Source organism: Chlamydotis macqueenii, chromosome 16 (assembly GCF_036417535.1).
Source record: "Chlamydotis macqueenii isolate bChlMac1 chromosome 16, bChlMac1.mat, whole genome shotgun sequence".
In the NCBI taxonomy this organism is placed as follows: domain Eukaryota; kingdom Metazoa; phylum Chordata; class Aves; order Otidiformes; family Otididae; genus Chlamydotis; species Chlamydotis macqueenii.
In genome coordinates, this window is record NC_141571.1 from 15,785,013 (window position 1) to 15,802,851 (window position 17,839).

The 17,839-nt window shown below is 54.1% G+C and overlaps 1 protein-coding gene across 2 annotated transcripts; it reads left to right on the forward strand.

The window, feature by feature from the left end:
* Positions 1-206: 206 nt before the first annotated feature.
* On the forward strand, positions 207-17,584 carry TM9SF4 (transmembrane 9 superfamily member 4). Of its 2 annotated transcripts, none has more exons than XM_086760723.1 (18): positions 207-296; positions 5,630-5,743; positions 7,353-7,452; positions 7,842-8,010; positions 8,090-8,219; positions 9,227-9,350; positions 10,186-10,304; positions 10,439-10,550; positions 11,054-11,124; positions 11,551-11,683; positions 12,210-12,291; positions 12,399-12,474; positions 12,820-12,903; positions 13,093-13,268; positions 13,626-13,689; positions 14,287-14,406; positions 14,940-15,029; positions 15,404-17,584. In XM_086760723.1, exons 1-18 carry the CDS (start codon positions 207-209, stop codon positions 15,551-15,553), a joined length of 2,004 nt encoding a protein of 667 aa, XP_086616849.1. In that variant the 3' UTR covers positions 15,554-17,584. The 2 variants fall into 2 exon arrangements, with proteins under 2 accessions (XP_086616849.1, XP_086616850.1); XM_086760724.1 differs by lacking the exon at positions 207-296 and adding an exon at positions 3,979-4,057.
* Positions 17,585-17,839: the final 255 nt, after the last annotated feature.

Sequence of the window (17,839 nt, forward strand, 5' to 3'; positions counted from 1 at the left end):
CGCTGCCCTCAGCAAAGATGGCGGCGCCGGCCGCCCCCTCCGCCGCCGGTTCCGCAGGGCATCGGAGCGGCGGCGCCCGGGCAGGCCCGGCCGGCAGCAGGGCTGGGTTCGGTTCGGTTCGGCTCGGCCCGGCCCGGCCCCGGCGCGGCCTGCACGGCAGCACGGAGCTGGCCCGCCCGGCGCGGCCCGCCGAGGCCGCCGTCGCCATGGCGATAAGCCCCGCAGCCAACCGCGCGCCGCTTCCGCTGACGTCCGCCCCGACACGTGGATCCAAGATGGCGGCGTCGGCGGCGATGGTGAGTGCGGCGGCCCGGCCCGGCCCCGCGGGCCCCCCCGCCTCCCCCGCGGCCTCGGTGGGGGCCCGGCCGGCGCGGGCAGGCGGCGCGGCCCGGGGGGCGGCCCTGGCGCGGGGCGCTGCGTGGGGGCTGCGGGTCGGGCCTGCGCCGCGCTGGGGGGGGAGGACGGACGCGGCGCCCGGCCCGCGGCCCCGCCGGGCCCCGCACCCCCCGTCCCCGCCGGCCCCTCACCGGGGAAGGCTCCCCGGTCCCGCCTGGGGCCTCGTAGCCGGCCCGGGGGCGTCCCCGCGGCCCGGGCGGCGGCCGGCGCTGTCAGCGGAGGGCAGGGGCGGGGCGGAGCCGGTGCTCGGGGCCCGGCGGCAAACGTGCCCGCGGTCTGTCGAGTCGGGGGGCGAGCAGCCGCTTTGCCCCCCGCGTCTCTGCCGTTACCGGGTTCCTCCCTGCCTCCTCGCAGGGCTGGCGGGGTCGCTGGCGGGGATTTGTGAAGGCAGGCGGCCGTCCGTGCCGCCTCGCGGGGGAGAGGACGAGCTGCTGGGTCGTTAATCGTCCGCCTGACGTCTCGTAGCAGGAAAAGGGATTTTTCCGCCCTGCTTTCGCAGAAGGGTATTTCCCCGCTGGTATCCTGTAAGAATAGCTGTGCGAATAAATGATGTGTGCGGATACAAAGGTCGCCGCTGGCCGGGGCGGGGGACGTGAGGCGACTCACGTGGCGTAAAGATTGGCCGAAACTGGAAGGGAGATCGGAGGAGCAGAGGTTTTAATTTATTTTGCTTTAAGCATCTTCACACTCATTTGTCCCAGGCAGGGAGGAGGGAGCGCTGAGCTGGCTTGAGAACTGGCGATGGTCCTACTGGGAATGTCCTTGCAGCCTTCTCTTTTGTGAAAGACAGAGAAGACTGCTAACCGCTCTCTTGGTGTCAAAGGAGCTCTCTGAAATCGATGTGAACGCAGCGCTCGTCCCCTCGCGAAAGGCTTCGAGTGACCCCTCTGGGTGCGGGCCGAGCTGGGCGGAGACGCGGTGCCGAGGAGCTTGGCCAGCAGTTGCCAGCAGCACCTGACCGGCAGCCCTCGAGGCAGGGGGCGCGTGGCAGGCCGGCCCCTCGGAGCGGGCGACGAGCAGGTGCTGTTAGCGCGGAGCGTGTCCTGTTAACGTGCCGGAGGGTAGAATAAATATTAGAGTCGCTGTGCTCTGTTAGATGTGGGTATTTTTCCTCCCACAAATTAGCGAGTTGTGTCTTCCCTCCCTTTCTGTCGCTGTATTCCAAACTCTCGCTAAGTGGAACAGGAGCGGGAGCTTTGTGGACCTGACCGGACAAACGGCTTTGCGTGGGTTGTGCTTTCCCTGTTTTCGTTCGAAACTGCCTTTGTAAGTTATACGCTCTTGATTCTGGCAGTTCGATGTCCCTCTGGCCCTTCCCCGCAGCAGAGAACCGGGATGATGCCCACCATCTCGCTCGTACGATGCCCATCGTTGTAGCTTCCTACTTCCTTTTCCTCCCCTTGAGCAAATACTGAACTGTGTTCTGAAGTCCATGTGTGGATTGTGAAACTGTAAGGCCTGGGCCAGCCCCCGTACGGCCCCAGCTGTGTGAAAATGCTTGCACAACGTTGGAATTCCTGCTGCCCAAAGGCTCCTTCACGTTGTCGGTCTGTGGAAACGCTTGCCAGCGACCTGGGCGGGGATGCCCTGGGCGCGAGCGGCCCGGCTGTGGGCCCTCCGGGTTACCTTAGAGCGTGTTGGTGGAGGGCCACAGGGAAAAGCTTCTCGTGGGCTTCTGTTTCCCCCCCTTCCCTGAAATAAATGGTGGAGTTCAGACTCCGGCGGTGGTGGCTTCAGGGACCGCAGGGAAGCACACCCGTGTGCACGGTCATGGCACAAAGGCGCGCTGCAGGATCTCTTCAGGCTTGGTCAGGCTGGGATGTGGCTAAACAATGCGTCTGTTTTGGCAGCGTGTTTTGTCAACCTTTTCTGAATTGGCAGGGAAAAAAAAAAAAAAAGACAAGATTGTTTAAGTCTTTCTAAACGAGATAAATCAGAGAAACTGTGTCCTGGGATTGTTTGCAAACACCAAGTCTAATGATAATTATCCAGAAGTGCCTTCCTGGAGAGGGCTTGCGTGCAAACTCTTCTTGTTGCTGCACGCAGGACAAGAAACACCATTCGAACTGCCGCAAGGAAGATTTCAGTTAGCTTATCCTTACAGCGCTTCCTTCTAAAGTTAGTCACAGGAAGAGACTTTCAGAGTCTTTCAGGAGGGATCCTGCAGACTTCAGGATAGTTGCTGTTCACTTCAGAGGCGTTGTGTGAGGACGGGGCAGCAGCGGGTGGCTGCAGCGGTGTCCTGCCTGCGCCGTGCCGCGTGTTCCCGGGTGATGCTCTCTGCCTGGTCCTGGGCCGTGGTTTCCCCTGGCTGCTTTCTGCCGCTGCGAGAGAGAAAGCTGGGTGCGACTTCTGTGGGGGTCCTGTGTGCAGGGGAGTATACTGACATTCGGAATAGATTTTTTTCTTTCTTTCTTTCTTTTGGAGGGGGAAGAGAGAGAGAGATTACTCTGTAATCTGTCATATCCTCCCGAGAAAGGGTCTTTTGCAAGTGTGTGTCTGCCTGTATGTGTAGGGTAAATAATAAGGCGTAGGCAGTCCAGACTGGTTTTGTCCACGTGCAGCTGGGTTTTTCTTCATCTGGAGTTGTGCGGATTTGTTGCGCTGTTTGTTATGCTACTTGTTGCTTCGTTGTACGATTTCCTTGGATGCTGGAGTGTCATCTGAGATATATATTTTTTTTTGGTGCATGTGTTTTTGAAATGTAAGTAACTGGTGAAGGCCAGGAGGGCGGTGTGTCTGTCTGCTGGAAGGCTGTGCCTCGCCGGGGCTCAGTGACCGCACTGGAGCAGAGCTGCATCCTGCCAGCCTTGCCCTTGCTAGGAGATAACTTAGCTCGCAGGCAGCTCCCGAGCGAGACGGGTGCCTGGCCAGGCCCGTGCGTTATGCAGATGTTTTGGCATGTGTCCGTGTGTCGTTGCTGAGCTGCTGCCTTCCTTTGGAGGAGATGAAGCACGTCTGTCAACACAAAAGCAAAGATCCTGATAAGAAAGGCCCCTGGCTTCAGCCTGCGCGCGCTCTGCCAGGCGCGAGCTGCTGGGTTAGGAACCCGCACCGGGCATTTCCTGCAAACTTCACTTCCAAAGCTCCCCCACCTGTTGCGTAGCAGCGTTCCCATTTCTTGCTACAAAATGCTTTTTCCTGGCAAGGCTTTCCATAGTCCCCCTCTTGTCTCTTCTGCTGCCTGGTGCTGCCTGAGTCATCGTCATCTGTATGCAAAGAGCCTGATTTCTGACAAAGCTGTCATCAAGAACTTCATCTCCTACACCCGTGTATGTCTCCCGAGCACCTTCTGAAGCTCTGTGCTTACCTTGTCATCCTGCAGGCTCTCAGGGCAGGGGTAGCTCCGGCGCAGTTTGGTTTTTATTAAGTAGTACAGTGCTGCGCGTGTCTGGCGCTCCGGTGACGGAGGAGGCGAGGCGATTGCTCCAGGCTGCTCTAGAGCGTGACGCAGGACACCAGTGCCGTTTCCTTCCAGTGCTTCGCCTGCCCAGGAGACCTTTTCCTACTGGTCTGGGGAGTCACAGAGCAGAGTGATCTTTTACAAGACGAGAGAAGGCAAGATTTAGCGAAGCACAGAAAACAAGCTCCGCGTTGTTTCCAGGTAGATCGGTATTGAAGTCCAAGTGATTTTAAAGAGTGCTTCCCCGCTGCTTTCCAGGTGAGGCTTTTGCCTGCTGTAACCGCATTAAGCTGTGCTTAGGATAGATCGGAAAATCTCTCTTGTAAGCAAAAAGATACGTCTGATAATGTAGTATTGACACATTTTGTGTAGGTGCCTAGCACGTGCGGTGCTGTTGGCACGGCCAGGGCCCTGCGGTCTGTGTCTGCACCCAGAGCTCCTGCCAGCCGCTCTCTGGGTCCCAGACCCCAGCTCCCCTCTGCCTTCCCTGCGGATGGCTGCGGACGGGGCAGCCGTGCCGGGGTGGCTTTTTGGGACAGCTCCATTTTGCGTGCAGAGGCGGGCAGCTGCTGGGAGCCTGGAGCTCGACATGCTTTCCCCTCTGCTGCCCGTGGTGTCCAGGTGGTGTCTGCGAGCCAGCCTGGCGTCTGATTCCCCTGCGGCCCGTGCAGACGCTGTTTCTTGGTGGGAGGCAGTGGTGAACCTCAGCCCCGCTGAGCCAGAGCAGGCACCACGCTGGCGCTGGCTGGTTTCGGGCTCGGCCGTCTCACTCGGTCACGCTGTTTCCTCTGCGTGCGTGGAGGTGACGGGCAGTAGGTCACGCAGAGCGGCTCTGCCTGCCCTGCCAAGGACACGTGGAGGGGACAGCAGCTGGGTTTGTCACCGCTGCAGCACTAGCTCACGTTGTCCGAAAGCAGACTCGGGGTTTTGTTTGGGTTTCCGACGGTGCCGTACACGCAGAGGCGTTTCGGGGAATGGGCCAAAGCTGGGAATACCAGGAGATTACACCAGAGTGGATATTCTGATCTAGCCACAGTGCTGCTGTCTAATACTCTTTAATTTCACAGCCTTCCTGCTGGTGCTGGAGCTGGGCTGGGTTACCTGGGGTGACGGCACGAACTGAGGGAGCAGCGGCGTCTGCTCGGGGTTTGCCGCCACTGCTGGGTACCGGGTCTGCTTGTGCTGGAGCCCCCGTGGACCTGGCTGAACCTTCCAGCCTGACCCGTCTCCCCGCTCCCTGAAAAAGGGGTGAAAGCTTTTTCGCTGTGCTCCTGAGCTGTGCTGTGGCCTGGAGGGGCGAGGAAAGAGTGGAACAGGAGGGAGCAGCGGTGCGACCACTCCTTTGCAGGCAGCGGGCGGTTCGTTTGGCATCAAACCCTACCCTACACTCGCTGCTCCGCTGCAGGCAGCGGCGCGTGAGCATCGGTCCGTAAGCAGCTGCAGGGTAATTCCCGACGTGCAGAGCTGACCGAAATCTAGTGCCAGCGCTACGGCCCTCTTCTAGTAACCCAGCGGGTATTAGCTAGGTGGGAGCAGAGCAGTCGGGGGACAGCCGGCTCAATGGAGCGTGTTACGGATGAGAAGTGCGTTTTTCCTGTGGTTGAGCAAAGCCAATGCTTTCCTAATTGCAGGTGAAGGGACAGAGATGCACGGCGTGGATGAGTGTAACAAAACAAAGTTAAGAATAGCTTTTCTGAATTTAATTAGTGTTTAATCGCCTGATTGTATGGCCTCTCAGACGTCTGGGAGGAGCCCTTTCAGTGCTGTTGCCCATGTCTAAAGTTGTCCCCTGTTTCTGTTGTGCTTTACTGTTTCCTCTCCTTTCTGCAGGAAAGGCTAAGATGTATGCTGGTCTCGCTGTTGTTGCTGCACAGCACAGACTCTTTCTATGTACCCGGTGTGGCTCCTATCAACTTCCACCACAATGATCCCGTAGAAATAAAGGTAGGATGGACTTGGATGCAGCTGTTAGTCTGTTTGGTTTGGGTTTTCTTGTGCGGTTTTTTTTTTTCCCGTCTTTGTATCATAGCAGTGAAGTGAGACTAGAAAGTCAAATTTGGAGATCCTGCTACTAAAATTCTGGGTGCAGATGTTTTCTCTTTTTCACAGCGTTTGTGTAGGGTGTTGGGGATAAACAGCCCTCAAGTGGTCACTGTCATAATCTTACTGTGCAGTTCCCAACGTGATTCTCTTTCTTGCTTCTGATTTCTACCAAATTCCTCCAGCAGTGGCACCAAAGGCCTCAAGTCGTTGCTCTGTTTGGGAAAAGAGCCCTCTCTCACTGCAGCTTTTAAGTGAATTTGTTCAGAGATTTTTCTCCAGCACTACACTGTCAAAGTGCTTCTGGAGGTGGGCCCTTAGGTGGCAGATGGATGGTGGAATAAAGAAGCGGTTTGAATCAGACCTTTTCAATTTTGTTCATACCTGCTTTGCCCATGTTGTGTTTTCAAGTGAAATCCATGATAAGCCCTTTCCACGTGCAGGCATTTGTCCTTGAGCGTTGGAGATCTCGCAGCCCAGGCTTGCTGAAGAGCTGTTTCTGTTGCTGGTAACGAACAACAGAACTACTTCACCCGTACAGGAGGAAGCCAGCCTTTCTTTCCAGACATCAGCAACTTAAAGCCCATTTCATTTATTTTTCTAAAGCTGTGGCCTCTGTCTCAGCAAGATCCAGCACCCCTGGGGAGGCTGAGGTTGGCTGCTCCCACACGAAGCACAGCACCGTTTTCTCTTTGGCCGCAGGCTGCCAGACAGAGGCTATTTTTAAGCAACCAAGTCTTGCCTGTGGCTATGGTAGGCTTCCCAGAAATCGGGGATATGGGAATGGCTGTTCTCAAAGGGATTTCATGAGCCAAATGCTTCCTCGAGTGAGAAGGCAAGTCAGCGTGTTTGCCAGCGCTCTTCCAATAAATGAGCTGGGCTGCGTTGCAAAACGCTCCTTTTTCGGAGCAACTGTGGCCGTGGCTGTGATGGTATGTCTCTGCACTTCCCCTGTGCCATGCGATCTGTGAGGACTCTCCAGAAACGTTTGGGGTTTGTCACCGTCCCGTGCCTTCCCAATCTGATGGCTCTCTGGCTTCCCTTACCGAGATAAAAACTGCTGAACTCTCCGTATCACTCGAGGCCAGACCTGTAGGCCCAGTGTGATATGCAGGGGTTTTGAGGAAATAACTGCAGTCCTGTATGAAATGTGACTCTTGAGCCTCTTTTGTGCTCTTGGTTCTTTCTTAGGGCTCTGCTGAGTCACACATTTGTGGAACCAATCCACCACGCTTCCTTCTTCAAGTGTTTCTCTGTTTGTGAATGAATTGCTGCTAAATGGTGGTGTAGAGAATATACAACTGGGAAATGTGCAAAAGGAAAGAAAGCTGGAGCTCTCCCAGGAACAGCTGTCTGTCTCTCTCTTTTTTTTTTTTTTTTTTTAAATTTAACAGCTTCCAGAAGTGAGCTTTACAGGAAGTGTCTTGAATTAAGCTTCAGCTTCTGGCTGATGCTGAGAGGACAGGAAACGCTGAGTTCTTTCATGGGGATAATCCTTCCGTTCTTCCTGCAGGCTGTGAAGCTCACCAGCTCGCGAACGCAGCTACCGTATGAGTACTACTCGTTGCCCTTCTGCCAGCCCAGCAAGATAACGTACAAGGCTGAGAATCTCGGTACGTATCTGTGCACAGCAGGTTCCGCGGCACTAAGTGCTGCGTGAGGGCATGTTTACAGGAGTAAAAGCAATTGCAAATGTCATCTCCCAAAAACTGTTTGTGGAGAGCCTGCTTCCCCTCATTTGTAATCTGCTGGCTGTTTGCAAACTGGGATGTCCATACACTGGAAAGAGGAAACAACTTTCCTGAAGGAGGGCACGTAACCTGCTTCATGAGTAGTGCTTAATACTTCCAACAAAATAGCTAAACTCTCCTTCAGTCTTATCCTTGCACCTGTGGTAATGAAGGAGACTTGCTGTCGTCATTCCAGCGGTACAGAGTGCTCCCAGCCCAGTGGTGAGAAGCCTGGTTGTCTTCAACCCTGCCTTTGTTTTCCTCTTTTCCAGGTGAGGTTCTTCGGGGGGACCGAATTGTAAATACACCTTTCCAGGTTTCCATGAACATGGAGAAGAAATGCGAAGTTCTCTGCAACTTTCCCAATAAGCCAGTCACTCTGACAGTGGAGCAGAGCAAGCTGATCGCCGAGCGGATCAGGGAGGATTACTACGTCCATCTGTGAGTCCTCTTGAGCGTGGGTTTGTGTCAGCGGGGTTCTCTGTTGTGGACAAATTTGATCTGAAATCTGTGTTTTCAGCATTGCTGATAACCTCCCTGTGGCAACACGGCTGGAGTTTTATTCCAATCGTGAGGAAGAGGAGAAGAAGAAGGAGAAGGATGTGCAGTTCGAGCACGGATACAGGCTTGGGTTTATGGACGGTAACAAGGTAGAGAATCCCGATGCTGTCTGAGGGGTGCCCGGCAGAGCTCTGGGCGTCTGTCAGGGGGTGTTAGGAGTCTACCAGAGGGCGTCAGGATTGGGAGTGCAACCAAAAGGTCTTATAAAGAGCGGAAATACGAGAGAGGTTTCTTACTGGAGGAAGGGGGTGGATGCTGGATTACTGCTACGATGGTCAGGAGTCCTAGCGTTGGCTCACTGTATGACCTTAGACAACCCCATGCGGTGGCTTCCCCTCAGTAGAACAACGGCAGCGTAACCCAAACACTGGCTGGTCTTTAACAGTCTGGAGCATCTTGTATTAAAAAAATAAAGATCAAGTGTTTATTGGAGGACAAGCTGCTTAAGTTTGCCAATGGAACTTAGCGTGTGTGTTCCTGCAGGTATTTCCCAGGCTTGTGTACGCTAAGGTTAGCTGTGTGACTGGACAGACGCATCAGTTGCTCATACTCAAGCGCTCAGTCGCACACGCAGCTCTGATCGCGTGAGCCGAAGCTGTTGGGTGAATGAGCCTGCTGGGCCGGCCTGGGTTGGCCGTGCTTTGTTGGTGTAATAGGTGATGTGAGACCTTCTGAAAGCGCAAGCTTAGGACAGCTGTGGGCCTGCAGAGTCCGGGTAACGTCTGTCTGTCTGGTGGAAAACGCAGGCAGGAGACTCAGGGTTGAAGCCCTTCCAGCACTGGGTGGTTCTGCTGCCCCTGAATGCGTGCTTGAGATGAGATACCATGATATTTTCCAGGCCAGAAACAGACCGAAGCGTTGTCCCTGATGCTTGGAGTGGTTGACGTGTTACCTTTTCAACATCTCTGTTCTCTCCTCTTGTTCTTTTAGCCCTGTAACGCATTAGCCTGATCTTGCTCTGTAGCACAGTGCATCTGGGAACAGTTGGAGCCTTTAGTTTTCTTCACTGAAGCTGCTTTCTGCAGTTGTTGCTTCTAAACTTTGCCTGTTCCTCCCTTGGGGTGCTAACTTTTTATTTCATGTCAATCTGTTTTAGTTCTACCTGCACAACCACCTCTCCTTCATCCTTTACTACCACAGAGAGGACGTGGAAGAGAACCAGGAGCCCACCTACAGGGTTGTGCGCTTTGAAGTGATTCCTCAAAGTATTAAACTAGAAGGTGAGAGACTGTTAGGGAGGGGAGCAAGGGAGAAGAAACCTCTTGTAGGGCCGAGAGTTGAATACCGCTGGGTGCCAGCTGTTGCTTTCGTTAGGGTCTCGGGGTGCAGAAATGAGGGAGTCCGAATTATAAGAACAGTAACGCCCTTTGTTATTAAGGAAGTACCAAAAATAGAGAGATATCCTTGAAATGCAATCCATGGAAAATTAGTTCATATAAAAAGATTGGAGGTTGGGGGTTGGGTTTTTTGGCACTGTGTCATCTAGCATGAGGTATCTGGCTCTTACTGTGGCCCACATGTGCCCCACTGGGACACCACGTGCCAGTCCAAAGACCCACAGAATGTTTGGAGCTGTTCTGGGGGGACAAAAGGTTAAAAGTACTGGGGAGGGGGAAAACACTCCTACCTCAGTGAGCCCACATGAAACAGGGGTCTTGAAGGGAAGTTGCTCATCATCTGTATCATCCTGTGCAACTCTCCTCTGGCAGCAGCAGGCTCTGCTGGGGGGCTCTCGTTTCCCAGTGCATTGCGTGGAATCGAGGATTTATTCATGGTCCAGGTCCTTGGCTTCAGAGCCTCTGGCTTTTATCCTTCCGGTTAAGGAAAGCCCTGTGCCTAGCTTTCCTTCATGTTTGTTAATGGTGCTCCGCTCCTGATCAGAAGAATAGTTTTGCAAACTGTAAAGCAGGTGAGGAAGGAATGGGTGCTTCCCCTGCAGGATTTGGAGTCGTTGCAGCCCAGTGCCTTGAGGGTGCCTGGGGCCAGGATGGGCGGTGGGAGCGGCGGTGCCTGAGGGGAGTGCTGACCCTGTGCCTGCCATGTTTTCCCTTCCAGACTTGAAGGCTGATGAGAAGAGTATGTGCACCCTGCCTGAAGCTACGGGCTCTGCCCCTCAGGAAATAGATCCTTCTAAGGAGAACCAGTTGCTCTTCACCTACTCTGTCCACTGGGAGGTGAGGGAGCGATGGGAAGCCGGCTGGCAGCTCACCGCCCCTGGCTGGCAGCTGGTGCTCCAAGTGTCTGTCACAGGTGGTGTGGAAGACCTTGGGGATGTGCTGGTGTGAAAAGAACTTCACTGTTCTTTCAGGAAAGTGATATTAAATGGGCTTCCCGCTGGGACACCTACCTGACCATGAGCGATGTACAGATTCATTGGTTTTCTATCATTAACTCGGTTGTGGTCGTCTTTTTCCTTTCAGGTGAGTGAGATGTGTGGGATGAGGACGGCGGTACCGTTAATCTGCAGGGAGCTTTCTCTAAGCCTCAGCTGCAGGTGGCTCGATGAGGGTGTGGCCATGTCTGAACCTGATCAGAAGGGGCAGGAAATGAACATCAGCGCATAAAACCTCCTGGTTCAGGCAGCGTCCCTGGGGTCAGACAGTTTCCCGCTTCTGCTCTCTGACGGGGGTAGCTGAGGGAGTAGAATGTGGTTAACAGACATCTTGCATGTCCATATTTAAGGGAAAAAAAAAACAAACCACAGGAAAGCCACGGTGCCCCGTTCCAGCTGGAATGCTGCCTTCCCTGCTCGCTGGGGTTTTGTTTCTGAGTTCGCTGAAGGCTGGGGCAGACGGGTAATGACTCCAGGCCTCCTCTCCGAGCCAGAACTGCATGTTGGGGGGAGCCGTGTAGCTGCACAGCACGCGAGCAGCACGGCCACGCAGGAGCCTCTGAGCTAAACTCAGTTTGTGCTTGTTTTCAGGAATTCTCAGCATGATCATCATCCGGACTCTCCGGAAGGACATTGCCAACTACAACAAGGAAGATGACATTGTATGTGTGTGCTCGTGGGGCTGGGATCACAGGGACAGGGAAGCACAGAGGGGGAGGGATCTCGTCTGAAGACTTGGATGTACTGTCTCTTTCCTTGCCCCTGTTTTGCTTCGAGCCCTGGAGGAGGGCGGAGCAGTCCTGCCACATGCTGTCACCTTTGGCTTTCTGTACAGTGGCAGACGGCAGGTTCAGATGTCTTCAGACCTCAGCTGCAACTGCAGACGGTTCCATGAATGTGTGCCCTGGTGCTGGCAGTTTAGGTCTGGACTGTTTTAAGCCCAAGAGGAAAGAAGTTTAACTAGAGTGATAAAATTCTGTAGAAGAACTGGATACAGGGGAATTAACCTCTCGGGCTGGCTGTGGTAGGACGTTCGTTTCCACCGTTAAACTGTATGCAAACACTTTATTTTCCTGTTGTTGCTACAGGAAGATACTATGGAGGAATCTGGTTGGAAACTTGTGCATGGAGATGTCTTCAGGCCTCCGCAATATCCTATGATCCTCAGCTCTCTCCTGGGTTCTGGAATTCAGCTCTTCTGTATGATCCTGATCGTCATCTGTACGTGGCATGTGTTGGATGGGGTGGCTGTAAGGAGGAGAGGAGCGATGCTCGAGGGCGTTTGTTGCTCCCATTGACCTGTGCTCACCTTAGCTTGAGTGAAATCACCTAAGACAGCTTCCTGTCGCAGGGCTGATCAAGTCTGTAGCCCTGAGCTCAGCATTTCTGCGTTTCTAGATAGCGTTTCTCAGCTGAAGGCCTCTTTTGCTGTGGTTATTGCCTGTCATTGAGATATGAGCCCTGTGTGATAATGGCCCGAGACTTTTGCACACGTGTGCCTCGCCTTCTGAGCTGCACCTGTTCCAGCCTCCGGGGAAACGGAGGCTAAAGCGTGGTCTGTAGCTTGAGATCAGAGCCGTTGCTTCCTCTCTCTGGTCAGTGCTGGAGGCTGTAGATGCGTTGTGCTTTGAAGGTCTGTGCAGAAGGCAGGGATTGCAGGCAGCCGTGGTCTACACAGGGATGGGCTCCAGATGCTGGCTGGCACACGTCCGTCACAGCTGCTCTTTGTCCTTTTTTCCCTCCGCAGTCGTTGCAATGCTGGGGATGCTGTCGCCTTCTAGCCGGGGTGCGTTGATGACCACCGCCTGCTTTCTCTTCATGTTCATGGGGTAGGTGTCTTCCGTGCTTCCCACAGCAGGCCTGTCCTGCCCGCCCCTCCTCTCCCTCTCCCCACAACGAAAGCTAATTTTCTTTGTCTTGGCTTGTTTCTGCCCAGGGTTTTTGGTGGATTCTTTGCTGGCCGCTTATACCGGACTCTGAAAGGGCATCGATGGAAGAAGGGAGCCTTCTGTGTGAGTGTGGTAGTGTTCTGTGCTGTTTATCCAGGTTTGCTGCTGGATGTGTGGATAAGCTCCCTGCGTATCTCCGGGTAGCTGGACGGAGCCAGCTGTACTGCAGAGATGTGGTGTGGGCTGAGTCCCCGTAGCTTTACATGAAAGGGCGAAGGCCAGAGCACGTACGATAGTGAAGCATGAGGATTGTCCGAGATCCTCCCCGCAGCCCAGCCGCTGGGTGTTAGTGCTGCAGCGAAAGGGCCGCTGCCGCCGCGTGTGCCTCGTCCCAGCAGTGACCCACCAAAGAGAAACTTCGGGCTGGCCACTCACGTGTTTTCTCTTAACGTGTGGTTGCTCTTGCAGACAGCTACCCTGTATCCCGGTGTCGTCTTTGGTATCTGCTTTGTCCTGAACTGTTTCATCTGGGGGAAGCACTCCTCCGGAGCGGTAGGTACCACCCTCATCCTGCGGAGTGGGAGGAGGGGGATGGGGGACGGTCGCTTTCACAGTAGCTTTCTAAACGTGGGTGTCAGCGCAGGGGCTGACTGGGGAGTTGGCATAGCGGGGAGTTGTCAGTCTCCAGGGCAGGTGGGCTTGCTGTCAGCCTCACTGTTGTGACTCTTGGTGTGATTCCAGGTGCCTTTCCCTACCATGGTGGCCTTGCTCTGCATGTGGTTTGGGATCTCCTTGCCCCTGGTCTACCTGGGTTACTACTTTGGATTTCGCAAACAGCCGTATGACAATCCCGTACGCACCAACCAGATTCCCAGGCAGATCCCGGAGCAGAGGTGGTATATGAATAAATTTGTTGGGTGAGTGATGAGTGTCTAGGAACTGTGGTGAGTTAAGTTAAGCCCCCTCCCTTCGGTCCCCTCGGGCTGCTGACCATCACCTTCTGCTGGTCTCTGGACGCAGGCAGATGGCAGATGTGTTTCCTTGAGTAATGCCACACCAGAGACAATCCTGACAATTCTGATCTGGTATGGCTGGTGCTTATGACAGTGGTGCGTGCTCAGCAATGGGAGCAGCTGTGCCGTTTCCTGTGTGAAATTTATTCTAGTAATCTGGAGCTGCAGATCTTTGTTAGGAGCGCTCTGCACTTACAGGGGGCTGCTAACAGCCAGACAGTTATGTTGTGCTGGTTATAATTTTTCTTTCTTGCTCTACAGGATTCTCATGGCGGGTATTCTGCCTTTTGGAGCCATGTTCATTGAGCTGTTCTTCATTTTCAGTGTAAGCGTTTAACCCACTGCGCTTCTGAATAGGATTCCTTGTGCCAAAGCTTTTGGAAGGGAGGGGGCTTCCACTGGAGCAGTCTCCTGTTCCTGTACTTCCCGGGGAGGGGGGTGGCTAGCAGTTCCCTTCAGGCCGTACAGTACTGTTTCCAGAGAGAGCGGGGCTGTGGGCCCCCTCAGGCTGTCCCCTTGCTGAAGACCCCAGGGATGTCTGTGGGGCACTCCCTGGTATTTTGAAGGATGGTGGTAAAGAGAAGAGCTTACTGTAACGTTACGTCAAGGAGGGCTTCTGCTCTTAAGACATTCACCGAGCCATTCCAGCTGCTGCCCTTTTTTCACCCTTCCATGGACGGGGAGGAATTTGCTGTTCCACTGCGAGGGGTGGAGGGGAAGGGACAAGGTACTTTGTAGTTATCTTTGGGTACCTTTTTGCAACCCGACTCCTCTGAGGTAACATGGTGAAATGCCTGGATCTGCAGTTTCCAGTCTGAGAGGCCCCTGGTTTTGCCTTGGGTTGGCTGCTAGAAGTTAGTCTCGCGTTGGCTGATTGATCACAGTAGCATAGAAACAAATTTATGCTGTGTCTTTGTTTCAGGCAATCTGGGAGAACCAGTTCTATTATCTGTTCGGCTTTCTCTTCCTGGTGTTTATAATCCTGGTGGTATCCTGCTCCCAAATCAGCATTGTCATGGTGTACTTCCAGCTTTGTGCCGAGGTGAGATTTCCGCGTTTGCGGCTTTGGTAGCTCAGGGTACTTGCTCCTGGAAAAGCACAGGTCAGGTTGTCGCTGCTGCTCAGCAGAAATCTAGTGTGGCCCAGCTTCACAAGTGTGATTGCTCTTAACACCTCTTGACTTCAAGGGGAATTGAAGCTACTTGATTATCTGCTATCTGCTAGGCTGGGAACGGTGGTTTCATAACAGAAATCCTGCTGGGAGCGGTGTATTTTGAGCCGACGTCTCTTTCCAGAGAAAGGATTTCATTCCATCCACATACAAAATGAAACGCAGGGCCAGAGGCCGAGCCCTGTTCTTCGGTAGCAGGTGCTGTGATACTGACCTGGCTTTCCCTCGCTGTCAGCTTCTCATCTTCTGTGTTTGGAAACACTTCTGTGATAATATAGCTCCCCAGCCCCAAACAGTGGTTTCCTTTGGAGGAAAATGGGTGGTGTTCTCCCTGTCCCAGAAAGTTGACAGTGACAGAGGAAAAGGCAGCTCATGGGATAACGCTGAGGCTTTTTACCTGTCAGGATTACCGCTGGTGGTGGAGGACCTTCTTGGTTTCTGGAGGATCTGCCTTCTATGTGCTGATCTACGCCATCTTCTACTTTGTGAACAAGGTATTGTTATTCCTCTTGTACGAAGGGGCCACCTTTCCAGAGGAGGCTGTTGGATCTGGGAAAGGAAATGGTGGGGCTGCCTCGCCTGCGCTGTCCCCACGGCAGCTGCCCAGCCAAGGGTGCTGACGGCCCTTCGAGAGGGGAGGGGGGGCTGTAGCTGCCGGGGCCCCTGCCCACACTGCCTGCGCGGAGCAGAGTTCCCCGGCCCCGCTGCGGGGGGGATGTCTGTCCCGCTGGGCAAGAATGAATCACGTGGGGGGTTTCCTCCCTTTGTGGAGTGCCCCCCTGTAGAGAGCGCTGGCTGCTTTCGGGAGCTAACTCTTGTTACCTCTGTATTTAATCTTGCTTGTTTTTTTCCTCTTCTTCTGTTGTAGCTGGATATTGTTGAGTTCATTCCCTCCTTACTGTACTTCGGCTACACCGCCCTTATGGTCCTGTCCTTCTGGCTCCTCACCGGCACCATTGGCTTCTATGCAGCCTACATGTTTGTCCGGAAGATCTACGCCGCGGTGAAAATAGACTGATGCATGGAGCTGGCAGCAAGGAGATGCCTCGGAATGCGTGTCCTCCTGGGAGCGAAGGGGACATCTTCTCCCAGCTCTTTTAAGGAAACAAAAATCACTGGGAGAGTGACAAGAGAAATAAGTAACTCCTCGTTTTGGAATGTAACTTTGGCACAGTGTACATGGATTCTGGGCTACTTCTGGGGGGAAGAGGGGTCTGTAGATACCTTACATTTTAACTTTATTATCCTGTTCCATATTTGAGGGATTTTTTTTTTTTTTTTTTTAGCAGAGAAATATCCCTCTGTATAAGTAAACCTCCTTTTTGCTAATTCATCCTTTTTTTTTTTTTTTTAATGTTGATGACGAATGGATTTGAGACAGCAGTGGAAACACTTGTGAAAAAGTTTTCTTCCAGCCCCTAGGGTGCTCTAGGATTCAGGGAGACTCTTCAGACAAATACCAGACTGGGTTTCTTTCCTGCCTTCATGTCTGCACAGAAGAGGGAGCGTGACTCTGGCGAAGTAAAGGGAGCCTAAAGCTTACCCAGCGTGAGCCTGGCGTGCTCTGACCGCGAAGTCCTGGTTTCGGCTTGTTTACAATTTGATGGAGGTGCCATTCGGAGCCTGGGAAGTGCAATTTCACCCCGAGAGAACTCGAGAACTGCAGCCCTCGGCATCGCTTCTCCCTCCGGCCTTGGACAGCATGGGCTGCTTCGGCTGCCTCCCCTGGAAGGCCTGAGGGCAGGGGGGGATTTCCTCGCTTTCGGAAGGTGCAGCAGGACGTAGTGTTCTGGTGGAGGCGGTGTGGTTGTGCCGGTGCTAGAACATGTGACTGGAAGGATGCGCGAGGTAACTCCGAGGGTTTGTTCTGCCGATAGCTCTGCTCCAGCCACGTGAGGGAACGGGGCAGGCTTCCTTCCCGGGAGCCCTGCCGGGACTGCGCAGAGCCCTGCGGAGAGAAGGCTGCGACGCCGCTGCTGAAGTGCCAAGTGATCTGCTGCAGTTACTGGGCCTCAGCTGCCGCAAGGTGTGCCGGGCCGAGCAGGAGGGGCTGGGGACAGCGGGAGCGGCCCCAAGGAGTTCTCCCGCTGCCAGGAGCGGGCTGTCTCTGTGCTCCAGCTGCTCTTGCTGCTCTCTTCTCCTCCTCTTAGATTCTCTACCTCCAGGGAACAGAAGAAGCATACACACCTGTATTTTGTTCTTCTCCACAGACAGGGCCAGGCCCTGGCGTGGCCGATGTGGGCTCTCCTGCAGCGGGCTCCTCTTTTTCTGTGGCTTGATGCCTGAATCAGCGCATGGGAAGCTCTTTTTAAAAGGTTAAAGTTTTTTATTTTGGTCACTTCAATGATGTTTACCGGTAAAAAGGTTCCACATTACAGTGGAGGCTCCCTCCAGCCCCAGACCAGCTGGATTCAGTCAGGGCTACAGAGGAGAGGGTTGTTTTTTTTTTTTGAGATCTGTGAAAATTTTGCTTTTCCTTCTTGCTGTAGTAAGCAGTAAGGTCTCCAAATTTGAGACCAGCTGCCACAGCTGATGCCATTCCGACCCAGAACTGCCCGAAGCCCTCCCTGTCACCAGCACTGCTGTGCGCCCTTGGGGAGCCTGGGGCTCTTTGTAATCCCGGTTGCCGTAAGAGTTTGCACCAGGTCCGCGCAAGGACCTGTGGCTCTTCCCGACGGCCTCGCCCCCCGCGGGGAGCTGGCTGCCCGGGCGGCGCAACTCCTCGACTCCGTGTCTTTCGGCCTTGCCCCGTTGCTCCTTCAGCGCCTGCCATGCCAAAGTCTCTCAGCCAGGAATCAAGGATGGGAAAAGGGAGCGGGGGATGCGCGAGCCAACTGTGCTGTGGAGTCCTGTGTCAGTTCTGATTTGAGATCCCTCTCTCAGATTTTGGTTGACTCCCCCACCCCCCCCCCCGCCCTCCAGCGGAGACGCTCAGCCAGCATTGATTTCTCTCCCTTCCCCAAAGTGTTTTCTCTGTATTCTTTGTAATTTTTAATTAATGTATGTATCCTTTGTGTCCTACTGTAAATAAATCTGCCATTGTCCTGTTGTCCCGCTCTCCTGGGTTCTCCTAAGCCACCTCTGGGCATTTTCTTTTCGTAACATGTGGCCCGTTTCATACCCGCTTGGTCTTTGACGTGTGGCTTCCATCAGAAGCAGAGCTTGGAATACGCTGCGGTTTTCTCTGTAATATTTTTCTGCTGGTGAACCCGACTGAGCAGTAAGTTTCTCCCGGTGTGGTGTGTCCTGTGCACTGCCCTGTGTTGTCATTAAAGCACCACCGGTGAAGGCACTCGGATCTGTT